Source organism: Hemibagrus wyckioides, linkage group LG27, assembly GCF_019097595.1.
Source record: "Hemibagrus wyckioides isolate EC202008001 linkage group LG27, SWU_Hwy_1.0, whole genome shotgun sequence".
NCBI classification, from domain to species: Eukaryota; Metazoa; Chordata; class Actinopteri; order Siluriformes; family Bagridae; genus Hemibagrus; species Hemibagrus wyckioides.
In genome coordinates, this window is record NC_080736.1 from 19,562,576 (window position 1) to 19,584,963 (window position 22,388).

General features: G+C 38.9%; 1 protein-coding gene across 1 annotated transcript; it reads right to left on the bottom strand.

The window, feature by feature from the left end:
• Positions 1 to 3,303: 3,303 nt before the first annotated feature.
• LOC131347595 (B-cell receptor CD22-like) lies at positions 3,304 to 3,994 on the bottom strand (the record flags this gene model as incomplete). Its single annotated transcript, XM_058381758.1, has 3 exons — positions 3,304 to 3,328; positions 3,415 to 3,622; positions 3,727 to 3,994. Coding segments are annotated over 3 exons (501 nt in total), but the record flags the coding sequence as incomplete, so codon positions are not given.
• Between the last annotated feature and the right edge of the window lie 18,394 nt (positions 3,995 to 22,388).

Below are 22,388 nucleotides of genomic sequence, written 5' to 3' on the forward strand. Positions count from 1 at the left end.
TTGAAGTTTACACAGCTGCCATCTTTGTGACACTGCAATGTCTGTGGTTGTTATGTGAAGTCATATGAACATCTATTCCTCCAGAAGTAGATCAAGACCTTTAATGCCTTATCTTAATGTGGAGAAGCTGCATGGAGGTTTTATTTGCTGTGTAGTGCACATGATAATAGGGTGAAGACACTGTGTGTCCAAGCCAAATAATTTCAAGATGGATAATACTGCATCAACTTTGGTGCAGCTGTGGACAGAATGGCCTTGACCACAATAACTTTGTGGAGCAACAATCCTTTCCCTGTAGTTGTGGAAATTATCCTCAAATTTTAATAGTGACACTGCTGGAGAACTCGTATGCTAACATGAAACAGCAGGGAGAATGTAAGATTTTAAGCATGCAAAGGTGGTTTAATTCTTTGTTGCAAGGTCTTTTTAGTCTGGACCTTAAGTGCTGCAAAGCTGAGCTGCATTATTTAAAGATTTAGTGTATGTTACACTCTCAAGTATGTTCAGATAATATTCAATACACTGAGATCAAAACATGATACTCACATAACACATCCAGGTGTGTTGGTGTAGAGGTGTGGTTTCCCAGCTGGTGGTGAGCAGTGCAGTAGTACAGTCCACTGTCCTGGGAGCTGATGTAGCTGATGCTGTAATTCTGGCCTGTTGTCAGCAGTGTGTCTGCAGCTGCACTCTGCTTAAACCAGGAGTAGGTGAGAACAGGAGGGTTTGCATCACTGCTACAGCTCAGAGTCACTGAATCCCCCTCCACTGTGTCTCCAGAGGAAAGAACCACTGCTCTGGTGTTTGTAGGGGAATCTGATTTAGAAGATTATTAAGAAATACATATTACAAAACCACCTCGTAAATGTACAAGCTTGCATACCGTGTTTGTGGGTTATTTGCAGCTGTGTTTATAAATGTTCTCATAAGGGGTTTTGTCATATAGAGTGGTCATTGAAGTTCACACAGCTGCTATCTTTGTGACACTGCCTGCAGAAGCAATGCACAATGTCTGTGGATGTTATGTGAAGCCATATGAACATCTAATCCTCCAGAAGTAGATGATGACCTTTAATGCTTTAACTAAAGATGGAGAAGTTGCATGGAGGTTTTGTTTGCTGCATAATGCACATGACAATAGGGTGAAGACACTGTGTCTCCAAGCAAAATAATTTCAAGATGGATAATTTTGTGGAGCAACAATCCTTTTCCTGTAGTTGTGGAAATTGTCATAAAATTGTAATAGTGACACCTGCACTGCTGGAGAACTCATATCCCAACATGAAAGAGCAGGGAGAATGCAAAATTGTAAGCATGCAAAGATGCTTTAATTTTTTGTGGCCTTTTTAGTCTGGACCTTAAGTGCTGCAAAGCTGAGCGGCAGTACTGAAAGATTTAGTGTATGTTACACTCTCAAGTATGTTCAGATAATATTCAGCACGAATACACTGGGATCAAGGAATGATACTCACATAACACATCCAGGAATGTTGGTGTAGAGGTGTGGTTTCCCAGCTGGTGGTGAGCAGTGCAGTAGTACAGTCCACTGTCCTGGGAGCTGATGTTGCTGATGCTGTAATTCTGGCCTGTTGTCAGCAGTGTGTCTGCAGCTGCACTCTGCTTAAACCAGGAGTAGCTGAGAACAGGAGGGTTTGCATCACTGCTACAGCTCAGAGTCACTGAATCTCCCTCCACTGTGTCTCCAGAGGGAAGAACCACTGCTCTGGTGTTTGTAGGGGAATCTGATTGGGTAGATTTTCAAGAAATACATATTACAAAACCACCTCGTAAATGTACAAGCTAGCATACTGGGTCTGTGGTGTCATCATAGCTGTGCATATAAATGTTCTGATCAGGGAATTTGTCGTATAGTGTGGTTGTTGAAGTTTACACAGCTGCCATCTTTGTGACACTGCAATGTCTGTGGTTGTTATGTGAAGTCATATGAACATCTATTCCTCCAGAAGTAGATCAAGACCTTTAATGCCTTAACTTATTGTGGAGAAGCTGCATGGAGGTTTTATTTGCTGTGTAGTGCACATGATAATAGGGTGAAGACACTGTTTGTCCAAGCCAAATAATTTCAAGATGGATAATACTGCATCAACTTTGGTGCAGCTGTGGACAGAATGGCCTTGACCACAATAACTTTGTGGAGCAACAATCCTTTCCCTGTAGTTGTGGAAATTATCCTCAAATTTTAATAGTGACACTGCTGGAGAACTCGTATGCTAACATGAAACAGCAGGGAGAATGTAAGATTTTAAGCATGCAAAGGTGGTTTAATTCTTTGTTGCAAGGTCTTTTTAGTCTGGACCTTAAGTGCTGCAAAGCTGAGCTGCATTATTTAAAGATTTAGTGTATGTTACACTCTCAAGTATGTTCAGATAATATTCAATACACTGAGATCAAAACATGATACTCACATAACACATCCAGGTGTGTTGGTGTAGAGGTGTGGTTTCCCAGCTGGTGGTGAGCAGTGCAGTAGTACAGTCCACTGTCCTGGGAGCTGATGTAGCTGATGCTGTAATTCTGGCCTGTTGTCAGCAGTGTGTCTGCAGCTGCACTCTGCTTAAACCAGGAGTAGGTGAGAACAGGAGGGTTTGCATCACTGCTACAGCTCAGAGTCACTGAATCTCCCTCCACTGTGTCTCCAGAGGAAAGAACCACTGCTCTGGTGTTTGTAGGGGAATCTGATTTAGAAGATTATTAAGAAATACGTATTACAAAACCACCTCGTAAATGTACAAGCTTGCATACCGTGTTTGTGGGTTATTTGCAGCTGTGTTTATAAATGTTCTCATAAGGGGTTTTGTCATATAGAGTGGTCATTGAAGTTCACACAGCTGCTATCTTTGTGACACTGCCTGCAGAAGCAATGCACAATGTCTGTGGATGTTATGTGAAGCCATATGAACATCTAATCCTCCAGAAGTAGATGATGACCTTTAATGCTTTAACTAAAGATGGAGAAGTTGCATGGAGGTTTTGTTTGCTGCATAATGCACATGACAATAGGGTGAAGACACTGTGTCTCCAAGCAAAATAATTTCAAGATGGATAATTTTGTGGAGCAACAATCCTTTTCCTGTAGTTGTGGAAATTGTCATAAAATTGTAATAGTGACACCTGCACTGCTGGAGAACTCATATCCCAACATGAAACAGCAGGGAGAATGCAAAATTGTAAGCATGCAAAGATGGTTTAATTTTTTGTGGCCTTTTTAGTCTGGACCTTAAGTGCTGCAAAGCTGAGCTGCAGTACTGAACGATTTAGTGTATGTTACACTCTCAAGTATGTTCAGATAATATTCAGCACAAATACACTGGGATCAAGGAATGATACTCACATAACACATCCAGGAGTGTTGGTGTAGAGGTGTGGTTTCCCAGCTGGTTGTGAGCAGTGCAGTAGTACAGTCCACTGTGCTGGGAGCTGATGTTGCTGATGCTGTAATTCTGGCCTGTTGTCAGCAGTGTGTCTGCAGCTGCACTCTGCTTAAACCAGGAGTAGGTGAGAACAGGAGGGTTTGCATCACTGCTACAGCTCAGAGTCACTGAATCTCCCTCCACTGTGTCTCCAGAGGGAAGAACCACTGCTCTGGGGTTTTTAGGGGAATCTGATTAGAAATAAAACACCTGAATCAGCTGCTGTGTGTTCAGGATCAGTGTTTGATAGACATGTAGATGGATTCTGATTGAGGAGAGTAAAATCCACACTCACACACTGGAGGAGAGAGGAGACTGTCATGACCTTCAACAGCACAGCTGTAACTGACCACACCACCGACTGCAGCTACAGAGCAGGAGGCAGATTTACACTCAGACACACGCTGTCCGTTCTTGTACCAGATGTAAGTGGGGTTGTTAGACAGAGTGCAGGTGGTGTTACAGTTCAGCTTGATTTGTCCACTACCCGAGTCTGATACTGTAACCTTCAGATCTGCAAATATTAAATTAGGTTCAGAGTTACTTTCATTTCCTTCATCTGTATAAATGTAGTTAAATAAATGTATAATAGTGTGACATTACCTGTGACAGACAGAGTGACTCCAGGTTTTCCGGTGTATTTTCCTGTAGGATCAGTGTAGAATCTGAACCTGTATGTTCGAGCGTCTCTCTCTCTCAGGTTAGTGATTCTCAGACTACAGTCATTCTGGGAGCTCTGTATGTACTGCACTCGACCCTGATACTCCTCATCCTCTCTCACATCCTCATATTCTTTAATGAACCACAACACTTCTGTAACCTTGTAATTATTAGGGAAGGTGTAATAACTGTGTATGTTCACTGATGAGCCAATCAGAGAGCAGACAGTCTGAGTGGAATAAGTCACACTCCAGCAGCGCTTCTCATCAAAAACACCTGAAACACACAAAATTAATTTTAGATTTAAAAGACAGAAAGAAAGAAAAAGAAAACTAAAGCATGACTTGCATGAGAGTTTACTGCAGTCTAACAGATATTGTCCAAATGTAAAAAAAAAATAAGAATTAAGTTAAAATTAAGAAAAAAGGACTTTCTGAATCTATTTGTAAAAATAGATTTTTTAATTTATTTGCTTTAAAACATGATCTCGCCTATCATGGCTTGTTTTTAAATCAGACCAAAATTCCATCAGCAGAACTGCTTTTTACTTCAACTTTGTTCCAAAACTAGCAGAGTACAGTGTAAACCTGGCAACCCTACAGGCACTGTGTTTTCACATGATGTACACTCTGAGAGGGCGATAAGTATACAAACATTTATGTTTAAGATCTGGATTTAGATTTAACATTTACATTTGGATGTACTTTTAAGTTTAGTTTTATCATTTATATATAACATTTTAAATTGAATATTTACTGTATGTTTAATGTTTACATAACATTTAGATTAATATTTAAAATTTACACTGAAAATTAAAACTATTATTTGATATGAGTTTCTATCTACATGCATCTGAATGGACTTAAACATTTAAAAAAGTTAGAGATAAGAGTATTCAACTTTTTACATTTAGCACCATGATGACAGAGTGAGTGAAGTTTAAAGTGAGTTCTTACAGACAGCAGGAGAGCGAAGCTCCTCATGTCCTCTTACAGCACAGGAGTAGCTGCCTGCATTCCCACTACTGACATACAGTTCATTTCTGTCCTGGTCAGTAACACGCTGTCTGTTCTTGTACCAGATGTAAGTGGGGTTATTAGACAGAGAGCAGGTGGTGATGCAGCTCAGCTTCTTGTTGCCATTGTACCAGTCTGATACTGTAACCTTCAGATCTGCAAATATTAATTTAGGTTCAGAATTACTTTCATTTCCTTCATCTGTATAAATGTAGTTAAATAAATGTATAATAGTGTGACATTACCTGTGACAGACAGAGTGACTCCAGGTTCTCCGGTGTATTTTCCTGTAGGATCAGTGTGGAATCTGAACCTGTATGTTCGAGCGTCTCTCTCTCTCAGGTTAGTGATTCTCAGACTACAGTCATTCTGGGAGCTCTGTGTGTACTGCACTCGACCCTGATACTCCTCATCCTCTCTCACATCCTCAGGGTCAGCACCACCCTGCCATTTAATGAACCATACTGATTTTATCACTGTGAGGCCTGCAGGATATTTATAAGAGCAGGAAAGATTAATCGATGTGTTTTTCAGAGCACACACATGTTCAGGAGTATAAGTCACACCCCAACACTCTATACCCAGTACACCTGAAACACACAGAGACACACATTATATTATATCCAAAAATCTCAAAAATTCAAACTTTACTCTATAAAAACTCCTACTACTGAAAATCTTTCCAGACCACAAACAAATAAAATCAACTGGAAACCCACCAGTCAAATGATGTAATGAGGGATTTCCCCATCCACAGAGACCAGTAAAGACAAGTACAGGACCTCTAGATTCTCTGAACTGGTGAACTTAAACACAAAGTTTAAAGCCCTACTAAAGAACTAACAAAAGATTAAATTGATAAGTTGATGGTTCATTCAGTTCATGGTTTGACATATACCACACATTGCTAACAACATGGATTCATTTCCAATATTCATTTCATATTAATCTCTGTTCTAAACCCTTGTTTGTGATCTTTGTGTGTGTTTATGTGTTAGTTCAGTTCTGTGTATTAGAACAGTATAATAAACTCTCATCTGTGTTTAAAGGAAAGTGTTTTGAAGTTATTGTGTTAATCTGCTGATCCTGTTACTGTGATCTTAATATAGTGTTTTCACCACATTTAACACACACACACACACACAAGAATGTTATTATTAACGGTCTTAATCAGCCTGTTCTTCCTTCATTTGAACTGCACTCGTAAGCATTTATGAGCTTCTTCATGACTCTAACAGTAAAGAGAGGGAAGTTGAGAAGCTCATTGTGTCATGACATCTGCCTAATTAGGGCCTAAGCACTAGCAGTGTGAAGGGCCCTCTTGTTCTTCTAAGGATTATTATTATTTTTTTTTTTTCTCAATCATCCGGACACTTTTGGGGGGTCTTAACATGCTCAAAAACTCATGAAAATCAGCAGACAGGTTGGAATCTGCAGCCATTAGGAGGTCACCGTGGCTTGGCCCTGGGCGTGGCACATACCCGTCACAGCGCCCCCTGGAAAATCTTGCTGCATAGCTGACACACACTTGCACGTATCCATGTAAAACTTGGTACACACTTAGATCTCATTGAACTGAACAACTTTCACATTGCATGACATTAAGTCTAATCCACAGGAAGTCAGTTATTTTGAGTTGTTTGCAAAACGCACCCAGTGGAATTTGAAATACTCCTCCTAGGGAATTGATACAACCGCCACCAAACCCAGGCTAATATGATCTCAAGACATTGATACAACCGCCACCAAACCCAGGCTAATATGATCTCAAGACATTGATACAACCGCCACCAAACCCAGGCTAATATGATCTCAAGACATTGATACAACCGCCACCAAACCCAGGCTAATATGATCTCTAACATTGATACAACCGCCACCAAACCCAGGCTAATATGATCTCAAGACATTGATACAACCGCCACCAAACCCAGGCTAATATGATCTCAAGACATTGATAATGCAAAGTTGTGAAGGGATGTTTGATCTCAAACGGTTCAGCCGTGAGAAGCCCTTAAACTTATGGCGAATAAAACAAAACAGGAAGTAGCTATAACTTTTGGGTACATTAAGTGATCTACATGAAACCTTAAGATTATGTTAAGCATTGATAGCTGATCACACAGATATGACAACTGCGAGTCTCGGTCATAGCTCCACCAACTGGCAGCAGGAAGTGTGTCATTTTTTGAAATCTCTAATATTTTGTCTCTTACTTTCACCTGATTTGGGTCAAAATCAGTCAGTATAATGTCAAGACATGGCTGATGTGAAACTGTGAAGGAATTTTTGACACCTTGAATCATGTTACTATGGCGATGATTTACATGAGAACATAATAGAAGAAAATGAATCTTCTCATATCTTACGAGTGGAAAGGCCTAATGTTCCAAATATTTCACACAGAGAGTGCAAATGTTTATGAGAAAGGTCAGTTTGATATACTCCTCCTAGGGGATTTATATGATTTTGACCACACAGGATCCAATATGATCTGAAAACATTGAGGATCTACAATTGTGAAGGGATTCTTGATATCTCAAACGGTTCAGCCGTGAGGAGCCCTTAAACTTATGGCGAATAAAAGGAAACAGGAAGTGGCTAATAACTTCTGTGTTTATTGACTGATGTACATCAAACTTCGACTTTATGTTAAGAGAAGAAAGCTGATCACAGGGACATGAATACTGCGAGTCTCAGTCCTAGTGCCACCAACTGGCAGCAGGAAGTGTGTCACTTTTAGAAATCTAATGTTTTGTCCCTTACTTTCACCTGATTTGGTTGAAAATTAGTCAGAATAATAGCAAGACATGGCTGATGTGAAACTGTGAAGGAATTTGTGATATTGTGAATGATGTTGCTATGGTGAGGATGTAAAAAAGGACATAATAGAAGAAAATTAATGTTCTTATATCTTAACAGTGGAAAGCCCTAATGTTTCAAAACATTTTACATAGAAAGAACAACTGGTTGTGAGTAAGTTTGCTTAGATTCATGATTTTGTGATGCTCAAACGGCTCACAACAAATTTTTACATTTATCAGCCAATTAACTAGACATGGTTTTGGCCTGACTCCTGCAGTACTAGACTATGTCCACTAGAGGCTCTTTCCCATTTATTTTAAATTTTTTTAAATATGGCTTCATGTTCACAATTTATATATACAGAGTGAACCAAAAACTGTATATACACTTCAGGAAAAGAAAAATAGTATGATGTAAATTATATTAGTATAATATTATTAAAATTACCATATTACCAGAATATCATCATATATATCAATCTATAACGTACACATATAAATTTAGTAATAAAATATTTATACAAAATAGAGGGAGAGTCATTGTCCCTTTTGATATCACTGGACATTGCTATGATCTGTTTCATTACACCCAAACTGTCACTTTTGTCCTATATAGTTTAGACAGAGAGGCAGTTTTCTTTTTGCCATCAGTGTACATTGCTGTTATCAGTTTCATGAACCCCAATTGTCACTCTTGTCCTTTTGGTATTTCCCCTTTAAATGCATGTACCCACTGTGCTCACGTTGTCTGGTGCACCTTGGTGGCAATGGCACCATTGCTTGGGCCCGATCATCGTTGCTTGCAACTATATTTTAGATTAGTCGCTTCCTTTTCTTTCTCCACTGGCTTCCCGCTTGCCTAGAAAGCCAAGAATGGACCAGCTCCCTCTTACCTCAAAGCTCTTACCTCCTCACTCTGCACCTCACTCCCTCCAATCTACTAGCACTGCTCCACTGATCCCACCATCTCTCAGGGAAAGATGGAGGTATACAACAAGACTCTTGTCTTTTCTGGCACCGAGGTGGTGGAATGAACTTCCCCTAGATGTCTGAACAGCTGAGTCTTCATGCAATGGGTGAAGAGCGAACCTCTTCCTGAAACACTTATAAACTAGCTCTTATTTTCCCTGTTTGTTTATGGATTACAAAAACAATTTGCTATATCTCCTCCCGAAAGAGTTTTTAAGCTAATGATATCCCAAGTCTGTGATCTAGTGAACCAGTGATGTATTTATCCATAGAGACTTCAAAACACTTTTGTACGTCGCTCTGGATAAGGTCTGTCAAATGCCAGAAAGGTAAATGTATACATGAAATATCATAGCAACAAACCAGTAATATGAGAGCAAACCACTGGAATACCTTAGCAACACCATAGTAACCAAAAAGGTTTGCTGAGATGCTGACAGGGCGATAGTGCAGGTTAAATGGTTTAAGAAATTTCCAAGCAAATGAAGCAAAACACTGAGTGAGATTAAAGTCAAAGTATAATAATAATAATAATAATAATAATATTTTTTTTAATAATCTTTATTTACAAAATCAATCTGATAGTGTTCTACACACTCAGCTTTTTGTTTATTACCGTAATACATGCACTACAGGCACACCAGGAAATAAAAACCAAGAGTAAACAGTTGAAATGTGACACTGAATCAAATAGTACAAATAAACTTTACATTATACAATATTCATTAAACTGCTTTATTACAATAGTGGCTGGTGAGGTCAGCTGCTGTGACCACATTTTTTACACTTTCCTTTATTTTAACCTCCTTTTCTATTCATCACGGATACCATCAGTTACGACAGAAACTCTTTTACTTCTATTGGTTTACAATGAACTCACCTACCGCCGTTTTTAACACCGACTACATGGAAAAAAGAAAAGAAAATGAGCCGAAGTCAGGAACAGGATGAGGGCTCGAGCAAACACCGTGCTCATCAGTGTTAAAGGAAAGCATTTTGAATTTATTGTGTTAAGCTGCTGATCCTGTTGCTGTGAACTTAATATAGTTTTTCACAACATTTAGGACACACACACACTCACACACACACCAGAAGCACAAAGTAAAATGAGTTCAGAGCATAAAGTAATAACTAGTGCACTGACCAGCAAGACCATAACCACAGTGTTAACTGCTGCTGCTGTTCTCAGAAACACATAGTGTGTGACCAGCTCCATGTTTCCTGCTCCATAACTCTTGTCTTTTACTCTCCAACATCCTACAAATGTTCTTCTCTACACCCAAATCATGTCAAATTTATAAAATATTTCCAAACACACAGACATGTGGAGAATTTTTTCTGAATTATTGCAGTAGAAACACAACAGCACAGTAAAACAGGAGAGAGAGATGAAATATGGGAAAAGTTTACCTGTCAGTAACATGAGGATCGCTGCTACTGTAATATTTCTCAACATTCTGGAAAACATCAGCCTTCAGACAGCTGACACTCGAAGATCCACCACGTGTAGAATTTACACCAAAAATATCCTCATAAATACAAAATGAATCGATCTTACTCTTATAATGAATATTAACGGTCTTAATCAGCCTGTTCCTCCTTCACTCGTACTGCACTCGTAAGCAGTTATGAGCTTCTTTATGACTCTAACAGTAAAGACACAGACGTTGAGAAGCGCATTGTGTCATGACACCTCCCTCATTTAGAATTAGTCTCTTCCTTTTCACTGAATGAGAACAGTGTGATGAACGCCCTTTCTTACACAAGCATCCGTTATTTTGTGCTTTAGAAACACGTTTCTATAACTTAAGTATTTTCCCTTGACAGAGACAGCATAGTGTTCTTCTTAGATCCAGGAAATTATACAGGAATTATCAGATTTATAGGCTAAGTATGTTTTTATAAATTTTGTGCCGGCTGCTGGTGACCCTCAAAAGTACAGACATAAAATAACTACACGATACATTTAATTTACAAACAGTGTTATAGAGAAAAATTAAATAAAGACCACAATATACAGAGTATGAGACAGGCTAGTTATATACTATACAAATAGTGATCCTATGCTTTTGGGAAAGATTGGAATTAATGTTGGAATATCATGAGAAACACCTACCAACACCCTGGCAACCAACTTGGTTAGCATAGCAACCAGCTAACAACACCATAGCTAGCACATGTTGCTATTGTGACACGCTCATGTCGGTTTCTTCTGTACAATATCAGAAGTATTCTGCCATTTTTATCCACACAGACTGCTCAGGTGCTTGTTCAGTCTCTGGTCATTTACATACTGGACTTCTGCAGCTCTCTACTGGCAGGTCTACCTCTGAACTCAATTCATCCTCTACAAATGATGGCTTCTAGTAGCTGCATCAGATTTAAAACACTGACGCTTGCCTATAAATCCAAGAATGGACCAGCTCTTACCCCAAGGCTCTTATTACTCCTCACTCTGCACCTCGCTCCCTCTGATCTACTAGCACTGCTCCACTGGTCCCACCATCTCTCAGGGTAAGAGGGAGGTATACATCAAGACTCTGTTCTCTTCAGGCACCGAGGTGGTTGTCGGAACTCAGAGTCCCCCTCTATCTACCTCTATATGCTGTCTTTATTTTCTTACTTTCATTGACTTAGTTTTACTTGTTACTTTTTTTTTTTTCCTAACTTATTTGCTCTTCTTATCAATGCTATTGCTCTCTCATTTACCTCGGCCTGCTCTTTTCTGTCAGTTTACCTTAACTTACTTAACTTTACCTTAGAACTGACTTTTTACTTCATGTACTATCATGTATCAGGCCCTAGTTTCACCACATCTCTTCTCAACTGCCATTCACTATCTTTATACACTGAATACTATATATCTGGTGTTTTCCTCACTTGTTTTAGTTATTACCAGCCACAAGAATGGTTCTTTTTTTATACACAGCTTACAGGCCTACATAAGCATCATATCTCTTCAGCTTCTCTTCACTCTGTGATGTCCACCTATACTGTGCTTCTGCATAATGTGTGTACAGTGTGTAGGAATTTTACTTATAATTTTACATCTGGTTGTTTATGTCATGCTGTCATATGAGTTTCATGTCTTATTGTTATCATGTCATGTAGATTTATGAAAATTAGTACATTGAACTACAATGGAAAGAACTTCCCATAGATGTCCGAACAGCTGAGTCTTCAAATGATGGGTGAAGACCGATCCTCTTCCTGAAACACTTAAACTAGCTCTTATTTTCCCTGTTTGTTTATGTATTACAAAAACAATCTCCTGACAAAAGACTTTTTAAGCTAATGATATCATGAACATCAGCGTCATCACTGAATATAACTCAAACTGTACAGTTTACCTTGGAGCACGCAGCAGGTGATAAAATATATAAACAAAATCCTCATATATCCTCCTCAGGGGAAGTCTGAGGTAAAAGTTACTGAGGGATTTCTCTCTGTTCTTTTTATACATTTGATTGAATGATGACAGGTTTCCTGAACAGCATTAACCATAAAAAGCCATAAAATAATTAGTCTCTTAGGCTAACTGTCTCGACTGAGATGCTGAGAGGACGCCAGTGCAGGTTACATGGGTTAAGAAATTTCCAAGAAAAAGAAAAACACGATGAATGGATTAAAAAGTGCCTCATGACACAATTATATTGACAGATATGGTGAATTTGATGAAGTTTTTTTTTAAATCCACAGTAAAATTGCTTGATCTTTATTGGGAACATGGAGTAGGTGATTATAAAGTGATGTGAGTTAACTTCATCAACTAACAGTTCTTTATCTTGAACATAGAGTAGATCGTTATGAAGTGATCTAAGTGGATTTGATCAACTAACAATCTGAACTGTTTATTTTTATAATGGATTAAAAACTGATTCCTGTGTAAATTAGACACATAAATGTAAATTAGTGTAAATTAGACTGAGATATACGGTGATATTGAATATTCTTTATCTTTTATTGTAAATGATGGTTTTGTATGAAGTTCTGGTTCTGTGGTGTAGGAGCTTGCGAATGCTGGCTTTCCTCTTTCAGCGTTATTACCGCGAAGTGTCTAAAAGCCGCGCCACTGAAATATACGTGCAGCTAGTTTAACCGTGCTTTCAGAAAGAGCGGCTGGATAAACCGCAGTATTAGAAACAGCTCGGTAACAACTGGTGATAAACGGAACAGAGCGTTTAATTCATCAAGAACAGAAACATACAAGGGTTTAAATACATTTGCAAAAAAATCTAAATAAATAACCACAAGATGTCCGTCATTATTCCTCATCGAAGATCAACCTAATACCAAACCCCCCAAAACAGAGTCTAGAACATCTCCGATATCGTTTAATGATGAAATTGAGCTCGATTTAAACAGATAACTTCATTTGTTTATTGTTAATGACATATTTTAGTAACAAATGGTAACATACAGGAGGTCTGCTACTATCGTACACAGTAAATAGCGGAAATGTGACACTGAATCAAGTAGTAGGAATAAACCTACAGACATTATAAACCTCCTTTTTTCACCACGGATACCATCAGTTACGACAGAAACAATCTTATTTCTATTGGTTTACAATGAACTCACCTACCGCCGTTTTTAACACCGACTACATGGAAAAAAGAAAGGAAACGAAAATGGAAAATCGAACCATGCACCCATCTTCATCATGTCTAGATATAAGCACAGACTGATACAGGAAGCTTCGGTTCACTTAGACGGACCAATCGGGGGCCGCGCTTTAGGAAACTCTAGATGACGCGGAATGGATCGTATGACGTCGCAGTGTTTACGGAAGAGGTTGTGCGATTTATTGGGGAAATTGATAAGCGATATAGTTCACAGAACCATCATGAGAACATTTTCCAACCAGAAGTCCACTGAGGATAAAACTATCCGTGATGCTCTGAGATTACTCATCGCTGATTGTAAATCGTGACTCGCCACCGGGAACACCGAAGTTTCAGGTTAGATATTCACCAGACATTCAGCGACGTGACACTTAGGGACCGTCAATAAATTACCATTTGAATAAAACAAAACTCAGGAGTTTTTTTCCCTATAGTTTCCATGCCACGTGACCCAGTGACAACGAACCTAAGAAGAACAAAAGTACAAAAGACAAATGATACAAACCACTTTTTAATCTAATTAATATCATTTTAATATCTTTTGTCTTTTTGCTCATTTATTCTAGAGTCTAGTGAAGTGCTGACTGCTGTTATGTTCGCGGATCCGGTGGTCCGGGTCATGAAAATTTACACTCTGATTAATAGTGGCTCGGTATCTGGTGGGTTAAATATTGATCATTATCATAGCTGACCCATTATCATGGACCACAACTACGCTCAACCACTTTTTTTTTTTTACCTCCAAGTGGAAATAGAATAGGCCTATTATCACTTTACATAACCCAGTCAAAATTTATATACAGTTTTTAGCGCTAGGAGATCCAGTTCAGCTTAGGTTTGGAGCCACTGTGTCACATGGAGTGGAATCTATTGACAAAATATTATTGTTTCCATACAAATATTAATCTAAATTATGTGTGTCTTATTTTGCTTAGGTTGGGAGCTACTGGGTCAAGTGGTATGTAAATTATTGGGGGGGGGCTCCTGGGTTTTATCATTGAATTTGTAATTTATTGACGGTCCCTAAGTGACATGCCGCTGAATGTCTGTGGAATATCCAACCGAAAACTTCACCTCGGTATCAGGAACACTGAAGTTAGTTTGATTTTGGATATTCGACAGACATTCAGCGATGTGACACTTAGGGACCGTCAATAAATTACAATTTAAATGACAGAAAAATCAGAAAAATCAGCAACAATGAAAGGAGCAGTTTAGAACCTTTTTTAAGTGTGTGTGTGTGTGTGTGAGTGAGTGAGTGAGAGAGAGAGAAAGAAAGAAAGAAGCAATGAATCGTCTGGTGTTTGCTGCCCTCTGCTGTTACAAACGTGCAATTACACATTTTACACTCGGCCAAACACAATTATGTCTTGACGCGCCCTCTAGTGGTCCGTACATGAATAACTACGAAGAGCCAGTAGTCTAAGCTTCTAACAGTTTCTTCCGGTTCTTTTACTATAGGTACAGTAGTGTAACTGTCAGTAATGGTGATTAGATGATTAGAGAAGGCCAAGTCACTGAACTGCCTGTTTCATCATAAATACACAACTACAGTGCCAAGAGAATAGCTATTTATCACCGCAGCACCAATGAAAGGAGCAGTTTAGAACCTTTTTTAAGTGTGTGTGTGAGAGAGAGAGAGAGAGAGAGAGAGAGAGAGAGAGAGAAGCAATGAATCGTCTGGTGTTTTCTGCAATTACATATTTTACACTCAGCCAAACACAATTATGCCTTGACGCGCCCTCTAGTGGTCCATATGTGAATAACTACGAAGAGCCATTAGATAGAGCTTCCAACAGTTTCTTCACATGAAAACATCCATGTTTTTTATTACAGCTTCTGTGTTTCCGGTTCTTTCACTATAGGTACAGTAGTGTCACTGTCAGTAATGGTGATTAGATGTGGACATGAACACTTGCGAAGGCCCATTATTATGTTTCATCATAAATACACAACTACAATGCCAAGAGAATAGCTGTTAACAAATGAATGCCCAAGCTAATTTGAATTTGCTTAAGCTTATTTAAACAATGCTACCAGTCAAGAATAAAAATGAAATAAATGGCGCATCCTAAGTTGTGAGAAGAATGTGAAGACAATATTGTCAGTAAATAACCTAAAAATAGAAAAAAAATAGAAACTTTGTACTCTTATGTTCCAAGAATTTCCACCACATAAAACATTACTGTACTGTTATGGAAATACAACAAAAGACAAAGTTCATTAAAACACAGTAAGTGAACCAACACTGTCACTTTTACGTTTACAGTTTCCTCCATTACACTATTGTCCATTCACAGTAATCCAGGTAAGTATTTCTGCTGTCAGTCAGTGGGTCCTGGATGCATTCAAAATATTTGCTTGTCTGATCAGAGATGCATAAACTAACACTACCCTAATGAATGTATTTTTTTAAAGCTCTCAAGCAATTACAGATAACAGATAAACAGTTCAGTAATAAAGAAAAACATCTCCATCAATTGCCAGTGTTCAAATAAGAAATAGTCTACAAATATTATCCAGTCAAGAGCACTGAGTGAATTTTTTACTTTCAATTAACATCAACAACATAGACAGCAGCAGGTATACAATATCAGGCTGCTGACACTTTAAGACCTACAGCACAGATATAATATTGATACACATCTGATCTTTTTTTATTTACGGTCATTTAAGACATAACAGACTGTGGTTAGGTGAATACTAAACAGATAGGACGGACATTCTGACATAATTTTGTGTGTATTTGAAGGTTCAAGTGCAAACAACCGTAAAAAGAGAACTTAATTCTCTACTCACATGGTTTGAGAGGCAGCTCTCTCTGTGCATGCGAATTCAGAATTCAGTTCTCCTTGGTAGACTATTGCAGTATATGACTAACATCTGGCATAAAAATTAAATATACCTAGTGTGCCAAGCACACCTAATTGCCATGTAAGCGCATTATAAGTGAATGATATAATATTGAACATAATATTGAACATAATATTCTCATCCCTTTTTCATGAAGGTACAGTCCATGCAAGGAACTGCCTCACTGCCATTTTGAGTTTTGCCTTAACTCACAATCAAAACATTCATAGTAAACATGGGGCAACATAATTCCAGACCTCTATTACAATCTACAAGCTATAATTATAGTTACGATTTCAGGCCCTTATGTACACCAGTAGCCTGCTAGAAGTAATTCTGTAGGGCTCTGGCAGTGCTCGTCCTGTTAGTCTTTGCACAAAGAAGCAGATTGCTGACTGTCCTGCACCTACGTTGATGTCCTTCTGTGGCCCTGCGCAGCTCTCCATTTTTAATGGCCTATCTACCGGTATCTCCTCAATGTTCTGGGAGACTCCCCAAACCTCCTTTACGATGGCACATATGGACATGCCATCCTTTAGGATCCGGACTACCTGTGATTGGATTGCAGGTATTGCCTCATGCTACAAGTAGTAACAAGGACCCTAACAAAACTAGAGGCAAATCAGTCAAGAAGGATAGCAAAATTTTCAGTGGCCACCACATGCATTACCTTTTGGGGGTGTGATTGGCAGTTGCCTCTCCAGTGCATGTCAGCTTCATTTGCACCAAAGCAAGTGAAACTGATTCATAATCACTTATGCTACCTATCTGGACAGATTGATAAGTTTAACTGACTTGGGGTTATATTGTGATGATTAGTTGTTCCCAGTATTGACACACCAAAACAGACTGACCCCCGTGCACCGAGACCACCAGACTGCTCATGTTGAGCACAGCCTTGAGATCCTTCTGAATCACATTTGTTTTGGTCAAGCCACTGGTATGGGCAGCTGTGCATGGAGGCATCTCAGTGTGGTATTTCATGAGGTCCAAGTAACCTGGTCAAGGCAAAAATACAGAAAATTCCCCTTGCAACCTGCCATCTTGTGCTCTCTGGGACAGTGAAAGATGGTCTCTAAAGGGGATTTGGATAAACTAGAACATGCTTTTTGGACTTACCCCTGGTTGCAGCTCCTATCTTTCTGGATCCACCACAGTCAAAGCCACATGGAATTAGAGGATGGATGAATAACACAACCTATACTTTATGCTTTTTCCCCTTAGAATTTAATCCTGACTGGCATAAGCAGATATTTGTGAACAATTTGTGGCCTTGGAGAGCTGCAGTGAACAGAAGTGGCAGTGGTGCTCCTCGGGTGTCTGACCAATGTGCTCTGATCAAAAACGTATCCAGCGACTCTTATTGAGTTTCTTTGGTGCAGAATTGTTAGGATCACAAACATCATCCACTAAAAAAAACGTTACTGCCATCCAACAGCTATTTACAGCCACCTTTATGTACAAAAAATGATAATAAAAGAGTTTCCTTAAATGTAAATGTTTATTGGGGGAGTTAATCAGCTGCCCTTGGATTTACAAATGAATGTGGACTAAAAGGCTCCTCTGTTTTTACTCTATCTGTACAGATACAGTGGATAGAGATTGATAACTAAATGGAAAATAAAATCACTTGCATCATAGACATCAGACTAGAACTCAGTTAAACGTAAAAGAATAAGGTTATAGGAGTAGACTAGGCGGCCAGTGGAACTTCAAGCTTTGGACCACTAGAAATAAAGAAATTAATGACAATTGATTCTCATTATTAGGCTTTTTAAAAAATACAGAAACAATAACATAATAGAACAAGCATGTGAACTATAAAATCAGCAACTTCTGACCAATCAGAATCGAGAATTCAACAGTGCACTGGGATAATTCATCAAATCATAAACAAACCCTTAATCAGGATCCTAATATCAATCTATATGGAATATAACTGGACAGTCAACACACCCACACACTCCACCCATGTGTCTGTGTGAGCGCCTTCACAGGTCACATGACAGCCTTTAAAACCACTGCTGAAATTAACAGTCATTGATTTCACAGTTATAAGGCCTGAATTTACAATGAACATTCAAAAAGGAAGCACTTCACAATTTAGCTCCATCAGTTTAACAAAAACAATCAAGATTCATTCAGGTACATCCTCTAGGCCAGAGCTTCCCAAACTTCAGAGGGGTAAGGCCCCCCAAATACATAGCAAAAGCTCCACGACTCCCCCTCCCAACCTCTTTGCTTAAAAAATACAGCATATTGATTAATAGTATAAAGATATATTTATACATATATTTGTATATTAGATATATTTAATAAAGCAGATTGTCTCTTTGCACAAAATTATCAACATTTATTAACCAGTTTGAAAGAATTTCATGTGAATTATGAGAACTACCATAAAATGTAATATTTTTATATGCTGGTGAAAATAAGATGATGTAAACATTCTTTACAAATATATTTAAATCCTTAACACTACATACTGTCTGCATACTATTTACAATTATATTGAATCAAAGTGTGTAACAGAAGCTTTTTATATTCTATTCTAAAATATTTTAATTATTTTAATATTTTGATTTAGCCTAGCTACGGCCCCCTGCAATACCGCTACTGCCCACCAGGGGGCCGCGGCCCACAGTTTGGGAAGCACTGCTCTAAACTAACATAATTGGCTAAACAGCAAGTCAAATTCAGTCTAACGGGAAATATGGATTATTTTGAGGGATTTACTTCTGATTCATTTTTAAGCAAACTACACATTGTTAGTTATGTATATCACCAGGAAAACTATAGATATTAAATGATAAAGTAACAATAATTGACAAAGAAAGTTTTACAATTATCACAAAAGAGAATGTATAAAAAAAACCATATATAAAGCACTAAAAATAAAAAACACTACAAACTGATTAGCATTAAAAATATTATGATGGAAGATAAATAAAGAAAAGCATAGAGATAAAAATAAAATGAATCCTAAACCTGAATTCTTCTTAAAAATCTCAACCTGCATACATAATGTTAAGGTAAAACAGCATACAGTACTATGTGAGCAGTACAATACACTACTGAAGCATCAATACTGCTACTCTGATGAAATGCTAAAGCTGCCCCTCTTCTCCTGTTCAGTTTGGATACAGAACAGAACGATCACATCTCTCTCAGCTTTTGCTTTGTCTGGGGATTTTCTGGACCTTGCTGTAGATCTGAGATGAATCATCAGCCTCTTCATCTGTCACAAGCCTGTGGAAAGGAGGTGATTTAGGAATAGTGTAAAGTGTTAAATTTATAATCAGTTACTTAAAGAACTTAATGATGTTGACTGAGCAGCACAGTTAGTGTTGTAATGATGATGATTTGCTCACTGGATGGCAGCAGTGCTCCTGCTAACAGCGTACTGAACATCCTCTTCCTCTGTGGTGTCTGGAGGAAGTCTGGGGGACAGAGACACTTCCTGTGTGTGGGAACGTTTAATACCAACACTGGCATAGTGAACGTCATCCTGATCATCTGAGGCGACTCTTCTGCTGTGGTCTGAGGCTGAGATATTTTCATATACAGCATCAGACTCAGGCTGAAAACGAGCAGAGGATAAAGTTTATATCTGAACACGTCACATGATCAAACAGTCCCTCCTCCTTTCACCCACACTCACCTGTCCACTCTCACCAGTGCTGCTGTGGTCATTAGCTGAGCTCCACTTCCTCTTCCTGAGAAACAGGAAGCATGTGTTCATGGTAATTGTAAATAAGTATTTAATTGTAAATCAGGTTTCAAACACATTCAGTATGTTCACATTTTACATACCACATCCACAGAGCTCCTGGGATGAGTGTTAATGCCAAGAAGATAAACAGTCCCAGCATGATGAACATTAACACTGACCCTTCTGACCCTTCACAAAAAATCATAAGCAATATTAGGCTTTATTTTTGTTATTACTTTATACAGCTATGTAAATGTTTTATGGTGCACTTACCAAACACATCCAGGTGTGTTGGTGTAGAGGTGTGGTTTCCCAGCTGGTTGTGAGCAGTGCAGTAGTACAGTCCACTGTCCTGGGAGCTGATGTTCATGATGCTGTAATTCTGGCCTGTTGTCAGCAGTGTGTCTGCAGCTGCACTCTGCTTAAACCAGGAGTAGCTGAGAACAGGAGGGTTTGCATCACTGCTACAGCTCAGAGTCACTGAATCTCCCTCCACTGTGTCTCCAGAGGGAAGAACCACTGCTCTGGTGTTTGTAGGGGAATCTGATTGGGTAGATTTTCAAGAAATACATATTACAAAACCACCTCGTAAATGTACAAGCTAGCATACTGGGTCTGTGGTGTCATCATAGCTGTGCATATAAATGTTCTGATCAGGGAATTTGTCGTATAGTGTGGTTGTTGAAGTTTACACAGCTGCCATCTTTGTGACACTGCAATGTCTGTGGTTGTTATGTGAAGTCATATGAACATCTATTCCTCCAGAAGTAGATCAAGACCTTTAATGCCTTATCTTAATGTGGAGAAGCTGCATGGAGGTTTTATTTGCTGTGTAGTGCACATGATAATAGGGTGAAGACACTGTGTGTCCAAGCCAAATAATTTCAAGATGGATAATACTGCATCAACTTTGGTGCAGCTGTGGACAGAATGGCCTTGACCACAATAACTTTGTGGAGCAACAATCCTTTCCCTGTAGTTGTGGAAATTATCCTCAAATTTTAATAGTGACACTGCTGGAGAACTCGTATGCTAACATGAAACAGCAGGGAGAATGTAAGATTTTAAGCATGCAAAGGTGGTTTAATTCTTTGTTGCAAGGTCTTTTTAGTCTGGACCTTAAGTGCTGCAAAGCTGAGCTGCATTATTTAAAGATTTAGTGTATGTTACACTCTCAAGTATGTTCAGATAATATTCAATACACTGAGATCAAAACATGATACTCACATAACACATCCAGGTGTGTTGGTGTAGAGGTGTGGTTTCCCAGCTGGTGGTGAGCAGTGCAGTAGTACAGTCCACTGTCCTGGGAGCTGATGTAGCTGATGCTGTAATTCTGGCCTGTTGTCAGCAGTGTGTCTGCAGCTGCACTCTGCTTAAACCAGGAGTAGGTGAGAACAGGAGGGTTTGCATCACTGCTACAGCTCAGAGTCACTGAATCCCCCTCCACTGTGTCTCCAGAGGAAAGAACCACTGCTCTGGTGTTTGTAGGGGAATCTGATTTAGAAGATTATTAAGAAATACATATTACAAAACCACCTCGTAAATGTACAAGCTTGCATACCGTGTTTGTGGGTTATTTGCAGCTGTGTTTATAAATGTTCTCATAAGGGGTTTTGTCATATAGAGTGGTCATTGAAGTTCACACAGCTGCTATCTTTGTGACACTGCCTGCAGAAGCAATGCACAATGTCTGTGGATGTTATGTGAAGCCATATGAACATCTAATCCTCCAGAAGTAGATGATGACCTTTAATGCTTTAACTAAAGATGGAGAAGTTGCATGGAGGTTTTGTTTGCTGCATAATGCACATGACAATAGGGTGAAGACACTGTGTCTCCAAGCAAAATAATTTCAAGATGGATAATTTTGTGGAGCAACAATCCTTTTCCTGTAGTTGTGGAAATTGTCATAAAATTGTAATAGTGACACCTGCACTGCTGGAGAACTCATATCCCAACATGAAAGAGCAGGGAGAATGCAAAATTGTAAGCATGCAAAGATGCTTTAATTTTTTGTGGCCTTTTTAGTCTGGACCTTAAGTGCTGCAAAGCTGAGCGGCAGTACTGAAAGATTTAGTGTATGTTACACTCTCAAGTATGTTCAGATAATATTCAGCACGAATACACTGGGATCAAGGAATGATACTCACATAACACATCCAGGAGTGTTGGTGTAGAGGTGTGGTTTCCCAGCTGGTGGTGAGCAGTGCAGTAGTACAGTCCACTGTCCTGGGAGCTGATGTTGCTGATGCTGTAATTCTGGCCTGTTGTCAGCAGTGTGTCTGCAGCTGCACTCTGCTTAAACCAGGAGTAGC